This window comes from Trichomycterus rosablanca, chromosome 11 (assembly GCF_030014385.1).
Source record: "Trichomycterus rosablanca isolate fTriRos1 chromosome 11, fTriRos1.hap1, whole genome shotgun sequence".
Taxonomy (NCBI): Eukaryota; Metazoa; Chordata; class Actinopteri; order Siluriformes; family Trichomycteridae; genus Trichomycterus; species Trichomycterus rosablanca.
Genome location: NC_085998.1, coordinates 2,829,821 through 2,851,995, shown reverse-complemented (window position 1 = coordinate 2,851,995; position 22,175 = coordinate 2,829,821). Strand labels below are relative to the sequence as shown.

At 38.3% G+C, this 22,175-nt stretch overlaps 1 protein-coding gene across 1 annotated transcript in view; it reads right to left on the bottom strand.

Moving 5' to 3' along the window:
- Positions 1 to 21,695, bottom strand: part of scg3 (secretogranin III) — a 27,458-nt gene extending 5,763 nt beyond the window's left edge. Inside the window, exons 1-11 of the mRNA XM_063004386.1 lie at positions 21,309 to 21,695; positions 18,557 to 18,618; positions 13,837 to 13,864; positions 13,362 to 13,580; positions 10,519 to 10,661; positions 8,763 to 8,876; positions 8,084 to 8,357; positions 6,939 to 7,055; positions 4,531 to 4,614; positions 4,305 to 4,403; positions 1,822 to 1,911 (exon numbers count right to left, since the gene is read on the bottom strand). Coding sequence (XP_062860456.1) covers positions 1,822 to 1,911; positions 4,305 to 4,403; positions 4,531 to 4,614; positions 6,939 to 7,055; positions 8,084 to 8,357; positions 8,763 to 8,876; positions 10,519 to 10,661; positions 13,362 to 13,580; positions 13,837 to 13,864; positions 18,557 to 18,618; positions 21,309 to 21,432 — 1,354 coding nt within the window. The 5' untranslated portion in view covers positions 21,433 to 21,695. The remainder of the gene's footprint in view (positions 1 to 1,821; positions 1,912 to 4,304; positions 4,404 to 4,530; positions 4,615 to 6,938; positions 7,056 to 8,083; positions 8,358 to 8,762; positions 8,877 to 10,518; positions 10,662 to 13,361; positions 13,581 to 13,836; positions 13,865 to 18,556; positions 18,619 to 21,308) is intronic.
- Positions 21,696 to 22,175: the final 480 nt, after the last annotated feature.

The following is a 22,175-nucleotide window of genomic DNA, read 5'->3' as shown; positions in this document are numbered from 1 at the left end:
GAACTGCCCAGAGATTTCCAACAAGCTCATGCTCATGTGTCCACATACTTTTGATCATGTTGTGTATTTCTGAAGTAGCACAGAAGCTCAAACGAATCGTTTCTTTGTTCCAAAAGCACCAGCACATCTACGATCAGCGTGAGTTCATTAATCCTCATGAATATTCATGAGAGGCTCTGAAAGCGACCAATCAGCACGCTCGTCTGAATTCCTAACGAGAGCACATGAACAATAGAGCCTCTAATTACTCCTGATAATGGAAACGCTGAGCTGGAACATCAGCCAGACAGAAACGCTCCTCAGATTAGCATCAGAAATTAGATCAGGAAACTGCTGTGGTTTTATTACGGTCCCACCACCACTGACATACGGGTTCGAATCTTGGTGGTGCTATCGGCCAGTCGGGTGTCTACACAGACATGATTGTCCTGCGATGGATTGGCATCTGCCTTGTGGTCATGGTTTCCCACCTAAACGGCGCCCACCATGACCCTGACCATGATTCATTTGAATTGGGCCCTGACTTGCGGTTGTTGCTTCCTGACTGAACCGGACCCACTGTGACCCTGACCATGATTAAGTCTGACTGGCACCCTGTCCAGGGTATTCCGATTAAACCGGACCCACTATGATCCTGACCATGATTGAATTGGTTAGGTGCCCTGTCCAGGGTATTCCTTTTGAACCGGACCCACTGCAACCTTGACCATGATTAATTGTCCAGGGTATTCCTGCCTTATGGTCACTGCTTCTCGACTGAACCAGATCCACTGCAACCTTGACCATGATTGAATTGGTTAGGCGCCCTGTCCACTGTACTCCTGCCTTGCGGTTATTGCTTTCCAATTAAACCGGACCCACTGTGACCCTGACCATGATTAATTTGTATTGGCGCCCTGCCTTGCAGTCATTGCTTCCTGACTGGACCGGACCCACCGTGACCCTGACCATGATTAATTTGGATTGGCACCCTGTCCAGTATTCCTGCCTTATGGTCATTGCTTCCTGACTGAACCAGACCCACCGCGACCCTGACCATGATTACGTTGGATTGGGGCCCTGTCCAGGGTATTTCTTTTGAACCGGACCCACTGCGACCCTGACCATGATTAATTTGGATTGCCGCCCTGTCCAGGGTATTCCTGCCTTACACTCATCGTATCCTAATTGAATGGGATCCACTGTGACCCTGACTATTATTAAGCTGAATTGGCGCCCTGTCCAGGGTATTCTGACCAAACCGGACACACCGGGACCCAGACCATGCTTGAGTTAGACTGGTCCAGGGTATTCCTGCCTCACGTTCATTTTTTCCCCAATTGAACCGGACCCACCGTGACCCTGACCATGATTAAGTTGTATTGGCCCTGTATTCCCGCTTTGCGGTCATTGTTTCCCGAAGGAACTGGACCCACCGTAACCCTGACCATGATTAAACTGAATAGCCGCCCTGTCCAGGGTATTCAGATTGAACCGGACCCACTGTGACCCTGACCGTGATTAAATTGGTTAGGAGTTCTGATTGGGGTATTCCTGCCTTGTGGTCAGTGTTTCTCGATGGAACTGGACCCACTGCGACCCGAAAAAGTTCGGACATCCCGTTCCAGGACGGCTTTCTGGAAGATTTCGGAGTGTGTCTGTGGGGAATTTAAGCCCATTTAGTCGCACGACTGACCAGAGTTCAGCAGGGTTGAGGTCAAGGCTCTTTATGTGCCAACCACAGACCGCCCTACCGATGCTCCTGTGTTTGAATGTTGTAGAATCCCTGCAGTGATGTTCCAGATCTTGAGGAGAGCGGAGGTGCAGCAGTGTGTCTCTTACCTTCTTTGTTTTCCTCCTTGTTGTGGTTTTTGAGCCACTCGATGTTCTTCCTGATGGCCTCCAGGTACGTCTCAGACTTCCCGCCGTGGTCTAGAGGGTTCGAGAGACGAGTGGAGGAAACAGAGGGGCGACAGAAGAGACCGAAATGTTTAATTAATACAATTCAAGTCAAAATGTACATAAAAATAAAGACATTACAAGACTACATTACTACACAATCAAAACAATCATTTAAAGTGCTGTCTTTATATTTATTTACACTAGATCAGAGGGGTAATTCGCAGCCCGTTACCATTATTGAAACTATTTTTGTATACTAAATAATTTTTGTGTTTGATCTGAATTGTTTATATTTTCACTTAATTATTGGATTTGTTGATTATATAGTGGCAACTAGTCAGTGTGCGAAAATCAAGGTCCTTACAAGGTCCTACATACAGTGGGGGAAATAAGTATTTGATCCCCTGCTGATGTTGTAAGTTTACCCCCTTACAAAGACTTGAACAGCCTATAATTTTTATGGAAGGTTTATTTTAACAGAGAGAGACAGAATATCAACAAAAAATCCAGAAAAAAAACATTAAATAAAAGTTATAAATTAATTTGTATTTAATTAAGGAAAATAAGTATTTGATCCCCTACTAACCAGCAAGAATTCTGACCCCCTCAGACCGGTTATGTGCCCATGAGGCACACAAATTAGTCCTGTCCCTGTATAAAAGACTCCTGTCACAGAATCAGTTTCTTCTGTTCAAATCTCTTGACCACCATGGGCAAGACCAAAGAGCTATCAAAGGACGTCAGGGACAAGATTGTAGACCTGCACAAGGCTGGAATGGGCTACAAGACCATCAGCAAGAAGCTTGGTGAGAAAGAGACCACTGTTGGTGCGATCATTCGAAAATGGAAGAAATACAAGATCACAGTCAATCACCCTCGCTCTGGAGCTCCATGCAAGATCTCACCTGGTGGGGTAAGAATGATTCTGAGAAAGGTGAATTACACGGGAGGAGCTTGTCAATGATCTATTTTGTTTAATTTGTTTATTTATTTTATTTATATTGTTGTGTTTAATTTGATTATTTTTTATTTATTTTATGTATTTTAGTGTTTAATTTGCTTATTTTTTATTTATATTTTTATGTTTAATTTGCTTATTATTTATTTATTTTATTTATATTTTTGTGTTTAATTTGCTTAATTTAAAACATTTTTAAATTTATATTTTTATGTTTAATTTTTTTTATTTATTCTATATTTTTGTGTTTAATTTGTTAATTTATTTTATTTATATTGTGTTTAATTTGATTATTTTTTATTTATTTAATGTATATTTTAGTGTTTAATTTGCTTATTTTTTACTTATATTTTTATGCTTAATTTGCTTAATTATTCATTTACTTTATTTATATTTTTGTGTTTGATTTGCTTAGTTTTTAAATTTATTTTATTTATATTTTTGTGTTTAATTTGCTTAATTAAAATTTTTTAAATTCATATTTTGTGTTTAATTTGTTTATTTATTTTATTTATATTTTTGTGTCTGATCTGTTTAGTTTATATTATACTTATATTATTAATGATTAGATTTGTGTTTTTGATCTGCTTTGTTTTTAAGTATTTATTTGTATTTTTTTGTTGATTTGTGTTGATTTGATTCATGCTTGCTGATTCTCTTTCCCTTCGACATCTTTCTTAATTAAATTTCTGTTTGTTCCTCTCAGCCGAGTCTGAACCCAGACCAGCAGGCAGGTACGACCTGGACGCTCCTCATACCTGTATTTATACATCAGGGTAAATGGAAAGACAAACAGCAGCAACCAGGGAACAAAAACAAGGAACAAGGAACTGTGAGCTTTTACCGGAGCTAGCGGGAATATAAAGGAAATAAGGACTAATAAATATGGAGAAATAATGGTGCATTATGGGAAAGTGCTGAATGTTTTTCTCCAGGATGATAAATGAGAATATTTGATGCCTGGTGATGAAACGCTGATCCGTTCTGATGTTTCCTCGACCCAGATTCAGCACACAAAGCTGCAGAGCTGCTGACCTACATTCCTCTCCAAATCCAGCACCGGTTCTACTGCGCCAAGGCCAAAAGTATTCGGACACCCTGACGTCCCGTTTCCGTAACAAACGGTATTAAAACGGAGCGACCTGTGTGTGATCTTTTTAGCTAGAACAACAGCCACTCTTCTGAGAGGCTTCTCACGAGACTTTGAGGTATGACTGTGGGAATTTGTGCCGATTTAGATGGTCAACAAAGCCTTGGTTGATGCTTCATTCCGAAGCTGTTGAGTGGGGCTGGATTTGTGTACAGAACGGTCACTAGTCATTGTCCCTCCCCTACAGACACACAGCCAATCGTGTGTCTGTGCAGGCGCCCGGCCGGCTGATAGCAGAGCCAGCGTCCTGATAATAAAGTCGAACCATTTAAACAACATCGTTTTGAATTCGTATTTTTCCCACGGCGCACTTACTGCTCTGCCCAGCGGTCTGCTCGTCCTTGGTTGAGTCCCTCAGGCTCTCATATTCCCTCTGCATTTTAGCAGCTTCCTCCTTGGTGTTGTCTTCATCATCTGTTCCGAGGGAGAGGAGACAGTTATGGGGTTACGGCTCATCTCTGCGTGGTACATACTCTGGTGTAAACAAAAGTAAACACACCCCTTCCCCCCCCCCCCCCCGATTGTTCTTCCTGATCTATACCTGTAGGGGGCGTGGTGCTGATGGGACCCAGTGCTTTTCCGAGCTTGTTCTTGGTCTGCACAGCAATCATGGTGTCCAGATTCTCTGTCAGTGAGAAATACAATCTTTGTGTTAGCACCAGGAGGCCACCTTCAAATTTTTAACAATTTTATTTATTTTCTCCCTTTTTCTCCCAATTAAAAAGTATATATATATTCTCCTGACACGCCCTCCCTCTGACGTGTCTTCGTCTTATTCGCCCGTACTTTTGTGGATTGGTGCGTGAGGTCGGTCTCGCGTATGGAGAGTCACGCGCTGATCTCCACGTTCCTCCACTTCTGTACAGGCGCCTCGAGCTACTAACCAGGGTCCTTTTTAGTCCCGTCTTTTCCCACCCAGCAGACTAGTGGCCAATCCTGCCTGCTAGGGGCGCCCAGCCGACCGGTAGCAGAGATGGGATTCAAACTCAAGGAGTTTAGAATCACAAAGCTGGTTTGCTAGTGGAAGATCCTGCCATGCCACCTGGGCACAAGTACCAGCTAGTACCCAGTTTAGTAGCCGGGCAGCATAAACCAGCGTGGTTCCAAAATGCGCGTTTCCATAGACTTACATTCAACACCAGCGCATTTTCTAACAATAAAAACTCTTTCTAACAACATTTCAACAATTACTTTATTTTATTGCAGAATTGTATTTGATTGGTCATGTGGCACAATCAGCCAATCATCTTTGACTCGTCAATGGCATAAATGTACCTACATGAGAAAACTCTAAAAAAAATTAATTAGTGTGTTGCGCTTGTTTGTATTTATGTATGTTTGTATGGTATGCAAGTGTTTGGTAACAGGGTTTGATAACAGGGTTTGGTAACAGCATTTGGTAACAGGGTTTGATTATGGGGTTTGATAATGGGTTTAGGTAATGAGGTTTGATAATGAGGTAAGGTAACAGGGTTTGGAAAGATTGTTTGGTAACTGTTTGGTAACAGGGATTGATATGTGATAAATTGGTAACAGGGTTTGGTATATAAGTGTTTGGTAACGGTTTGGTAACAGGGTTTGGTAACAGGGTTTGGTAAGATTGGTAACCGTTTGGTAACAGGGATTGATATATAAGTGTTTGGTAACGGTTTGGTAACAGGGTTTGGTAACAACATTTGGTAACAGGGTTTGGTATATGAGAGTTTGGTAACAGGGTTTGGAAACAGGGTTTGGTACGTGAGAGTTTGGTAACAGGGTTTGGTAAGATTGGTAACCATTTGGTAACAGGGATTGATATGGGAGAATTTGGTAACAGGGTTAGATAACGGGGTTTGGTAACAGGCTTTGTTATATATGGGTTTGGTATGTGAGAGTTTGGTAACAGGGATTGATATATGAGAAATTGGTAACAGGATTTGGTGTGTAAGTGTTTGGTAACAGGGTTTGGTATGTGAGAGTTTGGTATGTGAGAAATTGGTAACAGGGTTTGGTAAGATTGTTTGGTAATGGGAGAATTTGGGTTTGGTAACAGGCTTTGTTATATAAGGGTTTGGTAACAGGGTTTGGTAACATTGTTTGGTAATGGGATCCTGTAACATGGGGTCTAGTAACGGGGTTTGGTAATGGGGTTAGATAGTGGGGATTGGTAACGAGGTTAGGTAATAGTAATTGTACTTTATTGGTCATGTGGCATCATCAGCCAATCATCTTAGACTCGTCGATGGCTTAAATTTACCTACGTGAGGAAACTCATGTAATTTAATTAGCGCGTGTTGCGCTTGTTTGTCCTGCACACACACAGATAATTAGCGCACATCGCCAGTGCCCAAGATTAGCATTAGCCGTAGTGGACAGTGGTGTGGGCGGCATTCTCTGTTTGATCCTGTTTTAAGCATCTGGTTTCCAGCATCTGGTTTCCAGGCAGCGCTCGTCTTTATTTACACGACGTCCTTTATAGTCCTTTTGTACGCACAGGTTTCCATAGCGACCCCTTTATTCTAGCGACAACAAACCCGTTATCTGCTTTCTGCTTTCTGTCTTATTAAGCCGCCGCGGCGGAGATGAATTGAAACCGCACGTCCCGCTCGGGTCAAAATCACTCGTTTTATATCATATTCCGCCATAAATCTGGAAATGTATTCATCGTTAGCATTTAGGTGATGTAGTGGAGGCTAAAACATTAGCACATTAGAGCGCGTAGCATAGCGCAGAACCGTGCTGTCCAAATTTCAGTATTTTAAACTAAGATCAATACACAGTGATTTTATTAAATCCTGTAATTAGAAGAGGAAGATGATCACCACTGAGCGAGTGTACGAGACGGCCAGGACAGAAACGATCAGATCTACTGAACCACATTAAGTCCCGCGAGTTACGTTACTCTGGTTGTGACGAGGTCTCACAGCTTTTGATGTTGCTGATATAAAGAATGTATACTAGTAAGTTTACCCAGGTAGGACACGCCCTCCTCAGGTGTGATGGTGCCATATTTAACCATCATCTTCACGAAGTCGATGAGAGTCTTCATGATGGTGATCAGGGTCTCTCTTTCCTCTGCGTCTTTCTCTGAAACAAAGAGGGTTTGGTAACAGGGTTAGATATGTAAGAGTTTGATAACAGGGTTTGGTAATTGAGTCTGGTAACGGAGTTTGATAACAGGGTTTGGTAATTGGGTTTGGTAATTGAGTCTGGTAATGGGGTCTGGTAACAGGGTTTGGTAATAGAGTTAGGTAACAGGGTTTGGTAACGGGATCAGTATGTGAGTGTTTGGTAACGAGGTTTGGTATCAAGTATTAATAACAGGGTTAAATATGGAAGTGTTTGGTAATGGGATCTGATAACAGGGTTTGGTAACAGGGTTTGGTAATGGGATCTGATAACAGGGTTTGGTAATGGGATCTGATAAAAGGGTTTGGTAACAGGGTTTGGTAATGGGATCTGATAACAGGGTTTGGTAACGGTTTGGTAATGGGATCTGATAACAGGGTTTGGTAATGGGATCTGATAACAGGGTTTGGTAATGGGATCTGATAACAGGGTTTGGTAACAGGGTTTGGTAATGGGATCTGATAACAGGGTTTGGTAATGGGATCTGATAACAGGGTTTGGTAACAGGGTTTGGTAATGGGATCTGATAACAGGGTTTGGTAATGGGATCTGATAAGAGGGTTTGGTAACAGGGTTTGGTAACGGTTTGGTAATGGGATCTGATAACAGGGTTTGGTAATGGGATCTGGTAACAGGGTTAGATAGTGGGGTTTGGTAATGGGGTTAGATAGTGGGGTTAGGTAACAGGGTTAGGAAACAGGGTTAGGTAACAGGGTTTGGTAATGGGATCTGATAACAGGTTTTGGTAATGGGATCTGGTAACAGGGTTAGATAGTGGGGTTTGGTAATGGGGTTAGATAGTGGGGTTAGGTAACAGGGTTAGGAAACAGGGTTAGGTAACAGGGTTTGGTAATGGGATCTGATAACAGGTTTTGGTAAGGGGATCTGGTAACAGGGTTAGATAGTGGGGTTTGGTAATGGGGTTAAATTGTGGGGTTAGGTAACAGGGTTAGGTAACAGGGTTAGGTAACAGGTTCCGGTGTTACCTGAGTCCAGGCTCTTGAGCAGTCTGTAGAAGTTGGGAAAGTATTGCAGGTCCTGCAGCTCATCCTCTGGATTCACTTCATTTCTGTCGTTTCCTTCACTCACGCCATCCCAATTTATCCCAGCATCTCTGATCTCCTCCTGCTGTTCATCACCTCCATCATCTTCACCGTCATCTTCAACATTCACAACACCACCATCACCACCATCACCGTCCTCCTCCTCTACGTCATCAGCGTCATCGTTAAACCTACGACTGGGATTTTCCACCTCATCCTACACACAGAGAGAAAAGAGAGAGATAGTCATACCCAATTCCCCCGCTGTATCTCCTGTACTGCTCCTGACCACTATCCTGACTGAGCAATAGTAGCCAACCGCTTCTTTTCACCTGCACGAGGATTCACGAGTCACGCACTGCTCTCCATTATTCATCATCTCTGTGCAGTGCCTCGACCAGCCAGCAGAGGCCACTACTGCAACTGCAGCAGTGATGAGGAATTCCTCCAACCCTCCCACTCGTCAGATGTTAGCCAATCGTGTCAGCGTGTAGGCACCAGGCTGGCCAATAGCACACCGTGTTTTACCACTATGCCACCCGAGCACCAAATAATAATCATTAATGTTTTTATCAATTAAAACATTACATCTTTTTTCCAGATGTTTCTCAAACTCACAAACCTCAGCGTCGATGTTCAGATCCTGGATCTCGTTGTTCTTGGCGTTTTTTGTGATCAGATCCTGCAGAGCTTCAGCAACCTCGACTTCCAGAGTATCAGCCTGACTCTCAGTAATCTACACACACACACACACACACACACACACACAAACACACACAGGTTTTTGCAGGAATTCTTAGGGGGGGCAAGCAATTTGAACCTTAAATCTTTATTTAACTGATAAAGTTGGGACGGAGGCGTGTACCCCCCCCCCCCCCCCCCCCCCCGTGTTCCATCAGCGTTCCTACGAGTCTCTGCACATTTTAAACTCATAAACATTAACACCTTCCTTTGCGCTGCATTTTTCCAGCGTCGTACCAACTTTTTAATGCCATCAGAGATGTTTTTGGTTGAGTTCGTAGCCACCGACGCATCGCTGCTTTCACATCATCATCACATGAAAATCTTCTTCCCCTTAAAGCTTCTTTGAGCGTCCAAAAAGGTGGAAATCAGATCGAGCTAAATCCGGATTATAAGCGTCTCTCAGTCTCTCAGACACGACTGATTACAAGCTTTTCCAAAGACAAGCTGGACTCACTGCAGAACACATTTGCACTGTCTTTTGGTCCATCTGAGATCAGCTCGGGTCCAGAGAACTTTCAGGTTGCATTTCCTGATGCAGCGGCGGCCTGTGTTAATAGACAACGTTTTGACAACAGTCCTTGTGGCTGTATTTATCACAGTAGCATGACGGTTTCTAACGCAGTGCTGTCTGAGGGCTTGAAGGTCCTTTTATTCACGCTTATTTTGTCCCTTAAACTTAAAGTTTATTATTTTATTAGATCTAAAATATGTGGACACCTGCACCAATATAAATTCCTTGTCCACCTGGTACTTGGAGAATAAATAAAGATTCTGTTTCTGATTCTGATGGTTCAGTAGAATTAACAAATCACAGATTCTTGTTTGTTTTGTACTTTACAAAATGTTCCAGCTTTTTTTGGAACCAGCGATTGTAGATTTAGTGTGAGCGTGAGTGTGGGTGTACTGGTGTGATGTGATGCATTGTGTTTGTGTTCTTTTCTGTACCAGTTCTTGCTGGGAGGGTTCTAAGCGTGGGTGGGTGGAGTGGGAGTTCTGGTCTAAAAACAAACAGATGGACCAAAAAAGCACGAGAAGAGACGGAGGGACAGAAAGTGGCTGAATTAAACGTGAAGATTTACATTTAGATTCACTGTTCAATCTCAAAATCAAACAGAAATTCAGTTTTTGTTTACATATAAAAACAGAATCTAAAAGAATTGGGACAGTAGGTCAAATGCACAAACACAGAAAGCAGTGATTTATAAACCATCATGTACAGATGTTTAATCAAACAGCACAAGAATCATTTCAGGTTTTAATTTATCAGCTTTTACAGGCATTTATAATTTGATGCCTGTAACACTTTACAAACAATTTTGGGAAGGACGCACTGAGGCAATGCTGTCATGAGGCTCGGTTATTTACAAACCAGGATTATACTATAAGTTTATGTTGGTATTTATAGATTCAAGTTTGGTATTGCTGGTTTATACTTCTGTATTTATATTGTTGGTATTTATAGTTTTAAGCTGGTATTGTTGTTTGTGCAAAATCAACAAGGGGGTGCAAGAGTAGAGTGGAATTGGATATCTCCAAATTGGGACAAGGGTGAAGGAGGGTCCTTGAGTTAATCAAGGGTTAGAACTCGGAGCACTGAACCGAGCGTTCAAAAGTCTGTGTCCTGCACTTCTTACCAGACCAAGTTTAAGAAGTTTGGAGACGATCCTGTCGAAGACCCCCCGATCGTCCTCCTCATAGATTTTCTTGGCGATCTTCTGGACGATGTCCTCGGCCGTGAGTGGAGTCCCGTCCAGCTGATGTAAACTCTCGGGGTCACCTGGGACGGAGGGGACAGAACCGAACAGGCTTCATTAATCATGAGCACAAACACTGGAGCTTCAGAGAATCCAGACTGTGTTTGAAGTGATTGACTGACGTGTCTGTGTGTGTATGTGTGTGAGTGTGTGTGAGTGTGTGTGTTTGCTCTTCATTTCCATTCTGTCTGACTCAGTAATCTGATTTGTGCTGAGTGGAACAGTCTGACCTCCTGTAGTATTTTTAATCTTGGGTATTAAATGTTTATATTAGTATTTATCGTTTTGAGTTTGGTATTGCTGGTTTATACTTATGCAGTCTTTATGTCAGTATTTATAGATCTAAGTTTGGTATTGATGGTTTATACTTCTGTATTTATAATGTTGGTATTTATAGGTCTAAGTTTGGTATTGCTGGTTTATACTTCTGTAGTCTTAATGTCCGTATTTAAAGGTTTAAGTTTGGTATTGCTGGTTTATACTTATGCAGTCTTTATGTCAGTATTTATAGGTCTAAACTTAGTATTGCTTGTTTAGACTTTTGTAATCTTTATGTCAGTATTTAAAGGTCTAAGTTTGGTATTGCTGCTTTATACTTCTGTAGTCTTAATGTCGGTATTTATAGTTTTGAGTTTGATATTTCTGGTTTATACTTATGCGGTCTTTATGTCTGTATTTATAGATCCAAGTTTAGTATTGCTTGTTTAGACTTTTGTAGTTTTTATGTCAGTATTTATAGGTCTAAGTTTAGTATTGCTGGTTTATACTTCTGTAGTCTTAATGTCCGTATTTAAAGGTTTAAGTTTGGTATCGATGGTTTATACTTATGCAGTCTTTATGTCAGTATTTATAGGTCTAAACTTAGTATTGCTTGTTTAGACTTCTGTAGTCTTTATGTTAGTATTTGTAGTTTTAAACCCAGTATTGCTGTTTTATACTTCTGTAGTATTTATGTTGGTATTCATAGTTTTAAGTTTGGTATTGCTGGTTTGTACTTCTGTAGTCTTTATGTTGGTGTTAACACTCAAATATCCCCCATGGGGATCAATAAAGGAATATGATCTTATCTTATCTTAACATTTTTAAGCTTGGCATTACTGATTTATACTTATGTAATTTTTAATGTCGGTATTTATAGTTTTAAGCTGGTATTGTGGGTTTGTACTTCTGTAGTGTTTATGTTGGTGTTAACAGTTTTAAGCTTGGTATTACTGATTTACAACTCTGTAGTATTTATGTTGGTATTTAAAGGTTTAAGTTTGGTATTACTGATTTACACTTGTGTAGTTTTTGTGTTGGTATTTATAGGTTTAATTTTAGTATTGCTGGTTTATAATTCTAAAGTCTTTATGTTGGTATTAACAGTTTTTCAGTTTTGCTGCTTTAGACTTCTGTAGTGTTTATGTTGGTATTTATAGTTGTAAACCTCTTCTGACAGGTGTAAATCCACTGGTGATACAGCCCCCGACTACCAAAAAAGCTGTTATTAATAATAATACTAGATAAAGTGTTTAAGATGTTTAGGTTCTACACAATAAACACTGCTGCCCACATTTACAAACCTGTAATAGTGTATGAAGTGTGTGCGTGTGTGTGTGTGTGTGTGTGTGAGTAAACTGTGCTAGACGGATTTAACACTGTGAATGTCTCAGCAGATTCGCCTCCGTCTCTCTCCAGTTCTGTCTCTAAAATCCAAATTCAGAATGTGAGTCACACACACACACACACACACACACACACACACACACACACAAACAAACACACACTTCCTGCTCTGTATTGATTAGGTATTAGATGAACAGTCGGATGTATTTCTGGTGCTTGTCAGTGTTGGATTACAGGAGCTGAATGTGATGGTGTGATGGTGTTTGTGTGTTTGCTGGTCTTTAGTACCGGTGGTTTTGGTTTTGTAATCCATCAGCCCCAGTTTTATTAGCAGTGTTTGTATTATACCATAGCATAGTAATTATATAGTATTTATAGTATCAACATTGAAACTGACGTAAATCTGTTTTATATTATACCTGCCTTTCAGTGGTTTATTTTTTATTATTTGTACAAATTACATTTAGTAATTGTAGATGTTTGCAGTGTTTTTGGATATTGTATGTTTGTGTTTGTAGTTTCTGTTGTTTGTACATTTGTAGTTATATATTAGTATTTAGGGTTTATATATTTATAGTTATGTATTGGTATTTATGGCATTTATACATGTAGCTTTATATTGATATCTATGGTTTGTATATTTTAGTTATATATTTGTATGTATGGTGTTTATATTTGTAGTTATATATTAATATTTATAGTATTTTTAGTTTTATATTGTATTTATGGTGTATACACCTGTAGCTTTATATTAATATTCATGGTTTATATATTTGTAGTTATATATTAGTACTTATGGTTTATACACTTGTAGTTTTATATCGGTGTTTATGGTTTATATATGTTTAGTTATATATTGGTATTTATGGTTTATATATGTGTAGTTATATTGGTATTTATGGTTTATATATTTGCAGTTATATATTAATATTTATGGTTTATACATTTTTAGTTTTTATATTAGTATTTATGATTTATATATCTGTATTTATATTGATATTTATGTTTTATATAGATATGTATAGTTAATATATTTATAGATTTATGTTAGTATTTATAATTTACGTATTTGTAGTTGGTATTTGTAGGTTGTACGTAGGTATTTGTAAACGCCTCACCCTGGTATTTGGCGTCGACGCGGTTCTTGGTGGAGTCGTAGTCGTTCGCTAGTCTCCGGCTCTTGGTGGAGTCGGACTCGTCGTGTGTGAAGCGCTCGTCTGTCGGTTCTGATTTTGGTGTTTTATTGTCGGACTCTCTGGATTTCTCGGCCAGAGACTTTAACAGCATGATGTCGTCGTTATCCGGGCCGGGGTACGACAGCTGTGTGGGGTTCAGCTCTGAACGACAAACATTATTATTATTATTATTATAGGTTAATTGGAGATACTAGAAATTACCCTATGTGTGTGTGCCTTCTGATGGCCCGACGACCTGTCCAGGGTTTTTCCTGCATTTTGGCCCGTGAATCGTACCCACCACAACCCAGAATAGGCTAAAGCGGTGGTAAAACAGAAGTGAATGAATGAATGAATGAATGAATGAATGAATGAATAAATGAATGAATGAATGAATGAATGATATTATTGTGCTTACCTGCTTTAACACTGTCTGCTTCTGCAATCTGTCAGAAATAAAAAGAGCAAAACGAATGTTTATTATCTTGTGCAGTGCATTATACTGCAGTGCAGTGGGTATTATGTTGTGCAGTGTGTATAATGTAGTGCAGTGTGTATTATGTTGTGCAGTGTGTATAATGTAGTGCAGTGTGTATTATGTTGTGTAGTGTGTATTATCTTGTGTAGTGTATATAATATAGTGCAGTGTGCATTATCCAGTGCAGTGTGTATAATATAGTGCAGGGTGTATTAGTTTGTGCAGTGTGTATTACAGTGCCTTGCAAAAGTATTCAGCCCCCTTGAACTTTTCAACCTTTTGCCACATTTCAGGCTTCAAACATAACGATATGAAATTGTAATTTTTTGTGAAGAATCAACAACAAGTGGGACACAATCGTGAAGTAGAACGAAATTTATTGGATATTTTAAACTTTTTTTAGAAATAAAAAACTAAAAAGTGGGGCGTGCAATATTATTCAGCCCCTTTACTTTCAGTGCAGCAAACTCACTCCAGAAGTTCAGTGAGGATCTCTGAATGATCCAATGTTGACCTAAATGACTGATGGTGATAAATAGAATCCACCTGTGTGTAATCAAGTCTCCGTATAAATGCACCTGCTCTGTGACAGTCTCAGAGTTCTGTTTAAAGCGCAGAGAGCATCATGAAGACCAAGGAACACACCAGGCAGGTCCGAGATACTGTTGGGGAGAAGTTTAAAGCCGGATTTGGATACAAAAAGATTTCCCAAGCTTTAAACATCTCAAAGAGCACTGTGCAAGCGATCATATTGAAATGGAAGGAGTATCAGACCACTGCAAATCTACCAAGACCCGGCCGTCCCTCTAAACTTTCAGCTCAAACAAGGAGAAGACTGATCAGAGATGCAGCCAAGAGGCCCATGATCACTCTGAATGAACTGCAGAGATCTACAGCTGAGGTGGGAGAATCTGTCCATAGGATAACAATCAGTCGTACACTGCACAAATCTGGCCTTTATGGAAGAGTGGCAAGAAGAAAGCCATTTCTCAAAGATATCTATAAAAAGTCACCTGGGAGACACACCAAACATGTGGAAGAAGGTGCTCTGGTCAGATGAAACCAAAATCGAACTTTTTGGCCACAATGCAAAACGTTATGTTTGGCGTAAAAGCAACACAGCTCATCACCCTGAACACACCATCCCCACTGTCAAACATGGTGGTGGCAGCATCATGGTTTGGGCCTGCTTTTCTTCAGCAGGGACAGGGAAGATGGTTAAAATTGATGGGAAGATGGATGGAGCCAAATACAGGACCATTCTGGAAGAAAACCTGTTGCAGTCTGCAAAAGACCTGAGACTGGGACTGAGATTTATCTTCCAACAAGACAATGATCCAAAACATAAAGCAAAATCTACAATGGAATGGTTCACAAATAAACATATCCAGGTGTTAGAATGGCCAAGTCAAAGTCCAGACCTGAATCCCATCGAGAATCTGTGGAAAGAGCTGAAAACTGCTGTTCACAAACGCTCTCCATCCAACCTCACTGAGCTCGAGCTGTTTTGCAAGGAAGAATGGGCAAAAATTTCTGTCTCTCGATGTGCAAAACTAATAGAGACATACCCCAAGCGACTTGCAGCTGTAATCGCAGCAAAAGGTGGCGCTACAAAGTATTAACGCAAGGGGGCTGAATAATATTGCACGCCCCACTTTTCAGTTTTTTATTTCTAAAAAAAGTTTAAAATATCCAATAAATTTCGTTCCACTTCACGATTGTGTCCCACTTGTTGTTGATTCTTCACAAAAAATTACAATTTCATATCGTTATGTTTAAAGCCTGAAATGTGGCAAAAGGTTGAAAAGTTCAAGGGGGCTGAATACTTTTGCAAGGCACTGTATTTTGTGCAGTGTGTGCTATCTATATTGTGTAGTGTGGATAATATAGTGCAGTGTGTGCTATCTTGTGCAGTGTGTATTATCTTGTGCAGTGTGTGCTATCTTGTGCAGCGTGTATTAGTTTATGCAGTGTGTACTGTCTTGTGCAGTGTGTATAATATTGTACAGTGTGTGCTATCTTATGCAGTGTGTATTATCTTGTGCAGTGTGTACTATCTTGTGTAGTGTGTATAATATAGTGCAGTGTGTATTATTTTGTGCAGTGTGTACTATCCAGTGCAGTGTGTAAAGTACAGTGTGTATTATGTTGTGCAATGTGTATTATCTTGTGCAATTTGTACTATCCAGTGCAGTGTGTATAATATAGTGCAGTGTGTATAATATAGTGCAGTGTGTATATTATAGTGCAGTGTGTATATTATAGTGCAGTGTGTATTATATTGTGCAGTGTGTATAATATAGTGCAGTGTGTATATTATAGTGCAGTGTGTATAATATAGTGCAGTGTGTATATTATAGTGCAGTGTGTATTATATTGTGCAGTGTGTATAATATTGTGCAGTGTGTATTATATAGTGCAGTGTGTATATTATAGTGCAGTGTGTATAATATTGTGCAGTGTGTATTATATAGTGCAGTGTGTATAATATAGTGCAGTGTGTATAATATTGTGCAGTGTGTATTATATAGTGCAGTGTGTATATTATAGTGCAGTGTGTATTATATAGTGCAGTGTGTATAATAAAGTGCAGTGTGTATTATCTTGTGCAGTTTGTACTATCTTGTGTAGTGTGTATTATCCAGTGCAGTGTGTATAGTTAAGTGGTGTGTTTTATGTTGTACGGTGTGTACTATCTTGTGCAGTGTGTATAATATAGTGCAGTGTGTACTATCCAGTGCAGTGTGTACAGTAAAGTGCAGTGTGTTTTATGTTGTGCAGTGTGTATAATATTGTGCAGTGTGTATATTATAGTGCAGTGTGTATAATATTGTGCAGTGTGTATTATCTTGTGCAATTTGTACTATCTTGTGTAGTGTGTATAATGTAGTGCAGTGTGTACTATCCAGTGCAGTGTGTATAATATAGTGCAGTGTGTATATTATAGTGCAGTGTGTATAATATAGTGCAGTGTGTATATTATAGTGCAGTGTGTATTATATAGTGCAGTGTGTATAATATAGTGCAGTGTGTATATTATAGTGCAGTGTGTATAATATAGTGCAGTGTGTATATTATAGTGCAGTGTGTATTATATTGTGCAGTGTGTATAATATTGTGCAGTGTGTATTATATAGTGCAGTGTGTATATTATAGTGCAGTGTGTATAATATTGTGCAGTGTGTATAATATAGTGCAGTGTGTATAATATTGTGCAGTGTGTATTATATAGTGCAGTGTGTATATTATAGTGCAGTGTGTATTATATAGTGCAGTGTGTATAATATAGTGCAGTGTGTATATTATAGTGCAGTGTGTATTATCTTGTGCAGTTTGTACTATCTTGTGTAGTGTGTATTATCCAGTGCAGTGTGTATAGTTAAGTGGTGTGTTTTATGTTGTACGGTGTGTACTATCTTGTGCAGTGTGTATAATATAGTGCAGTGTGTACTATCCAGTGCAGTGTGTACAGTAAAGTGCAGTGTGTTTTATGTTGTACAGTGTGTATTATGTTGTGCAGTTTGTACTATCTTGTGCAGTTTGTACTATCTTGTGTAGTGTGTATTATCCAGTGCAGTGTGTATATTATAGTGCAGTGTGTATAATATAGTGCAGTGTGTATATTATAGTGCAGTGTGTATATTATAGTGCAGTGTGTATATTATAGTGCAGTGTGTATATTATTGTGCAGTGTGTATAATATTGTGCAGTGTGTATAATATTGTGCAGTGTGTATATTATAGTGCAGTGTGTATAATATTGTGCAGTGTGTATTATATAGTGCAGTGTGTATAATATAGTGCAGTGTGTATATTATAGTGCAGTGTGTATAATATAGTGCAGTGTGTATTATCTTGTGCAGTTTGTACTATCTTGTGTAGTGTGTATTATCCAGTGCAGTGTGTATAGTTAAGTGGTGTGTTTTATGTTGTACGGTGTGTACTATCTTGTGCAGTGTGTATAATATAGTGCAGTGTGTACTATCCAGTGCAGTGTGTACAGTAAAGTGCAGTGTGTTTTATGTTGTACAGTGTGTATTATGTTGTGCAGTTTGTACTATCTTGTGCAGTTTGTACTATCTTGTGTAGTGTGTATTATCCAGTGCAGTTTGTATAGTTAAGTGGTGTGTTTTATGTTGTACGGTGTGTACTATCTTGTGCAGTGTGTATAAAATAGTTCAGTGTATAATATAGTTCAGTGTGTATATTATAGTGCAGTGTGTATAATCCAGTGCAGTGTGTATAGTAAAGTGCAGTGTGTTTTATGTTGTACTGTGTGTACTAGCTTGTGCAGTGCAACGCTGTGTTTTTTTTCCCTCAGAACGACGTGTGATTAAAAGACTGAGGAAACTGGATCAGTGATGTCACTGTGCACCCACTAGAATGTGGATGTGTCAGCAAAATCTGAGACTGAAGTTCTTACTCTTGTTTGTACTTTATTTAACTAATTTAGAACTAAAAGTGTATTTAAAAGTGTAATTTTACTATTTGCACTTCTAGTAGATGCTGACTGAATTTCCTTGCTTTGTACTCGTACTGAGCGATGACAAGTTGAATCTTTAAACCTACAAATCATGATGCTCTGGACTTACACTGAGCTTTTTTTTTTTTTTTTTTTTACTATTTTCTAGATGTGTGATGATTGGAGATGTTGTTCTGACCTGGATCTGTTGCTGTATGGGTCTCTCCTCCGTCAGCTGCTTCTCATGTTCTGGATGATCTGCTTCAGGATCAGAACATAAACCAGAATAAATACAGAACAGAGCAGGACAGAGATTATCCAGAACCTTCATCTGTCTTTATTATTTTATTAATAATCAGCTTTGTGTTACTGTGTGTTACGTAAAATCAAATCCCAAGTTCTGCATCTCTGTTTATTTAAAAATTGTCGTTTCTGTATCATTTTAATTTAGGATATAATCTCGTAAAGACGTGATTGTGGCAGAAGGTTCAGTCTGATGAGCGTCTGAGATTTAATCTGATTACAGGATCAAGCAGAAAAGCACCATGAATACAGAGAACCGTCCACCAGCACACACTGCACTGGATACTACACACTGCACTACATTATACACACATCACTACATTATACACACTGCACTAGATACTACACACTATACTACATTATACACACTGCACTATATAAAACACACTGCACTACATTATACACACTGCACAAGATAATACACACTGCACTACATTATACACACTGCACTATATAAAACACACTGCACTACATTATACACACTGCACAAGATAATACACACTGCACTATATAAAACACTGCATTACATTATACACACTGCACAAGATAATACTCACTACACTACATTATACACACTGCACTGGATACTACACACTACACTACATTATACACACTGCACTGGATAGAACACACCACTATATTATACACACTGCACAGGATAGCACACACTGCACAAAATAATACACTGCACTACATTATACACTGCACGATAATACACACTGCACAAGATAATACACACTGCACAAGATAATACACACTGCACAAGATAATACAAACTGATCTACATTATAGACACTGCACTATATTATACACACAATGCACAAGATAGCTCACACGGCACAAGATAGTACACACTGCACTATAATACACACTGCACAAGATAATACAAACTGATCTACATTATACACACTGCACTATATTATACACACAATGCACAAGATAGCTCACACGGCACAAGATAGTACACACTGCACATGGTAGCACATACTGCACTACATTATACACACTGCATAGGATAATACACACTGATCTACAATATACACACTGCACTGGATAACACACACTGCACTACATTCTACACCCTGCACTGGATAGTACTGTACACACCGCACTACATTATACACACTACACAACATAATACACACTGCACTACATTAAACACACTGCCCAAGATAATACACAGTGCACTATAGTATACACACTGCACTATATTATACACACTACACAACATAATACAGACTGCACAAGATAATACACACTGCACTATATTATACACCCTGCACAGAATAATACACACTGCACTATATTATACACACTGCACAAGATAATACACACTGCACTATATTATACACACTGCACAAGATAATACACACTGCACTATATTATACACACTGCACTACATTATACACACTACACAACATAATACACACTGCACTACATTATACACACTACACAACATAATACACACTGCACTATATTATACACACTGCACAAGATAATACACACTGCACTACATTATACACACTACACAACATAATACACACTGCACTATATTATACACACTGCACAAGATAATACACACTGCACTATATTATACACACTGCACTACATTATACACACTACACAACATAATACACACTGCACTACATTATACACACTGCACAAGATAATACACACTGCACTATATTATACACACTGCACAAGATAATACACACTGCACTACATTTTACACACTACACAACATAATACACACTGCACAAAATAATACACACTGCACTATATTATACACACAGCACAAGATAATACACACAGCACAAGATAGTACAATATACACACTAAGCTAGACTAACACACTACACTAATTACACAAAATACTCTAAACAAAACAATATAATCATATTAATAAACTGTAATAATGATAATAAGAAGAATCCTACATCTGAAAAACTCTATTATATAAATATTAGACTAATTCACACTGAGATGAATAAGAAACTTAATAATAATAATAACAACAACAACAACAACAATAAACTGTAACATTACCATAAATAAGTATATTAATAATATTTAAATACTATTTAATGGTCATAATAATAATAATAATAATAATAATAATAATAATAATAATAATAATAAACTGTTATACACTGATAAATGTAATTATAATAAAAATATAATGAAAACTGTTATATAATATTAATAATTGTTACGATAACAATAACACCAGTTATACTACTTCTAATAATAAACTGTTGTTTAACAATAATAACAATTATAATTATAATAGTAGTATTAGTGGTAATAATAATAACAACAGTAATACTACTAATAATAATAAAATATAATAACCATAATAATAATATAAATATAAACAGTAATAATAATATTAATGACAATAACATTAATAATAATACAAGTTAAATAATAATAATATAAACAGTATTAATAATAATAACAATAATAATAATACAAGTTAAATAATAATAATAATATAAACAGTATTAATAATAATATTAATAATATATAAGCAGTAATAATATAATAATAACAATAATAACTTTAATAATAACAGTAATAATAATTTAAAAATAAAAATAATAATAACATTATTAATAATAATTAAATAATAATAATAATAAAGGTACCCGGGGTGACAGCAGGTGTAGGAAAAGCCGCTGTTGGTGGTAAAAGTGCGGTTGTGATGAAGATGAAGATGAAAATCGCCTCTCTGATCGCTTCCATTCTCATCATCCTCATCCGTCCTCTCATCCTCCTGGTCTCGGTTCCGGTGCGGTGGGTTCGGTGATGGCGGGATGATTATTCTGGGTTTATAAATAAATCCTCGGTACAGACGCTCGGATTAGTGCGGGATAATCGCGGTGGGTGCGCAGCTCGAGTCCCGCTCTGTGAGTGAATAAATGAATGAGTGTGTGTGCGTGTGTATGAGAGTGTGTGTGTGTGTATGAAAGTGTGTGTGTATGAAAGTGTGTGTGTGTGTGTATGAGTGTGTTTAGTGCACCTGCTTCTCCTGAGAGCAGAATAACGGGAATAACGGAGCGTCTGTGCGCAACATCCGCCTCCAGCGCGCCGGGTTGCCAGATTTACATAAACAGTGTAAATAAGAGATGCGCGTAAATCCGCTCTTATTATTTGGTTGGTAAAGCAGAATAAAGGCTAAAGCAATTTACTTTACTTACTTAATACTTTTTTTGTTAATTGCTGGCATTATTTATTTAAACTGACCTGAATAGTACCTGCAGGATTACTGTGAAGTAATAAATAAATAAAATAAATAAATAAAATAGCAAGTCACTGTGTAGTTTTTTAAAGTCAAGGCTTTACCATAAAATTTGGGTTAGGGCTGGGTCATTGACCATTACAAGAATCACAGGACCATTTTTTAAATTATTATTATTGGTATTAATTTGTATTTATTTATTAATTTTTTTAAATAAAAATGATTATTCTACTGTATAAATAATAGTGGCATCCACCTGATACATAACAAACAC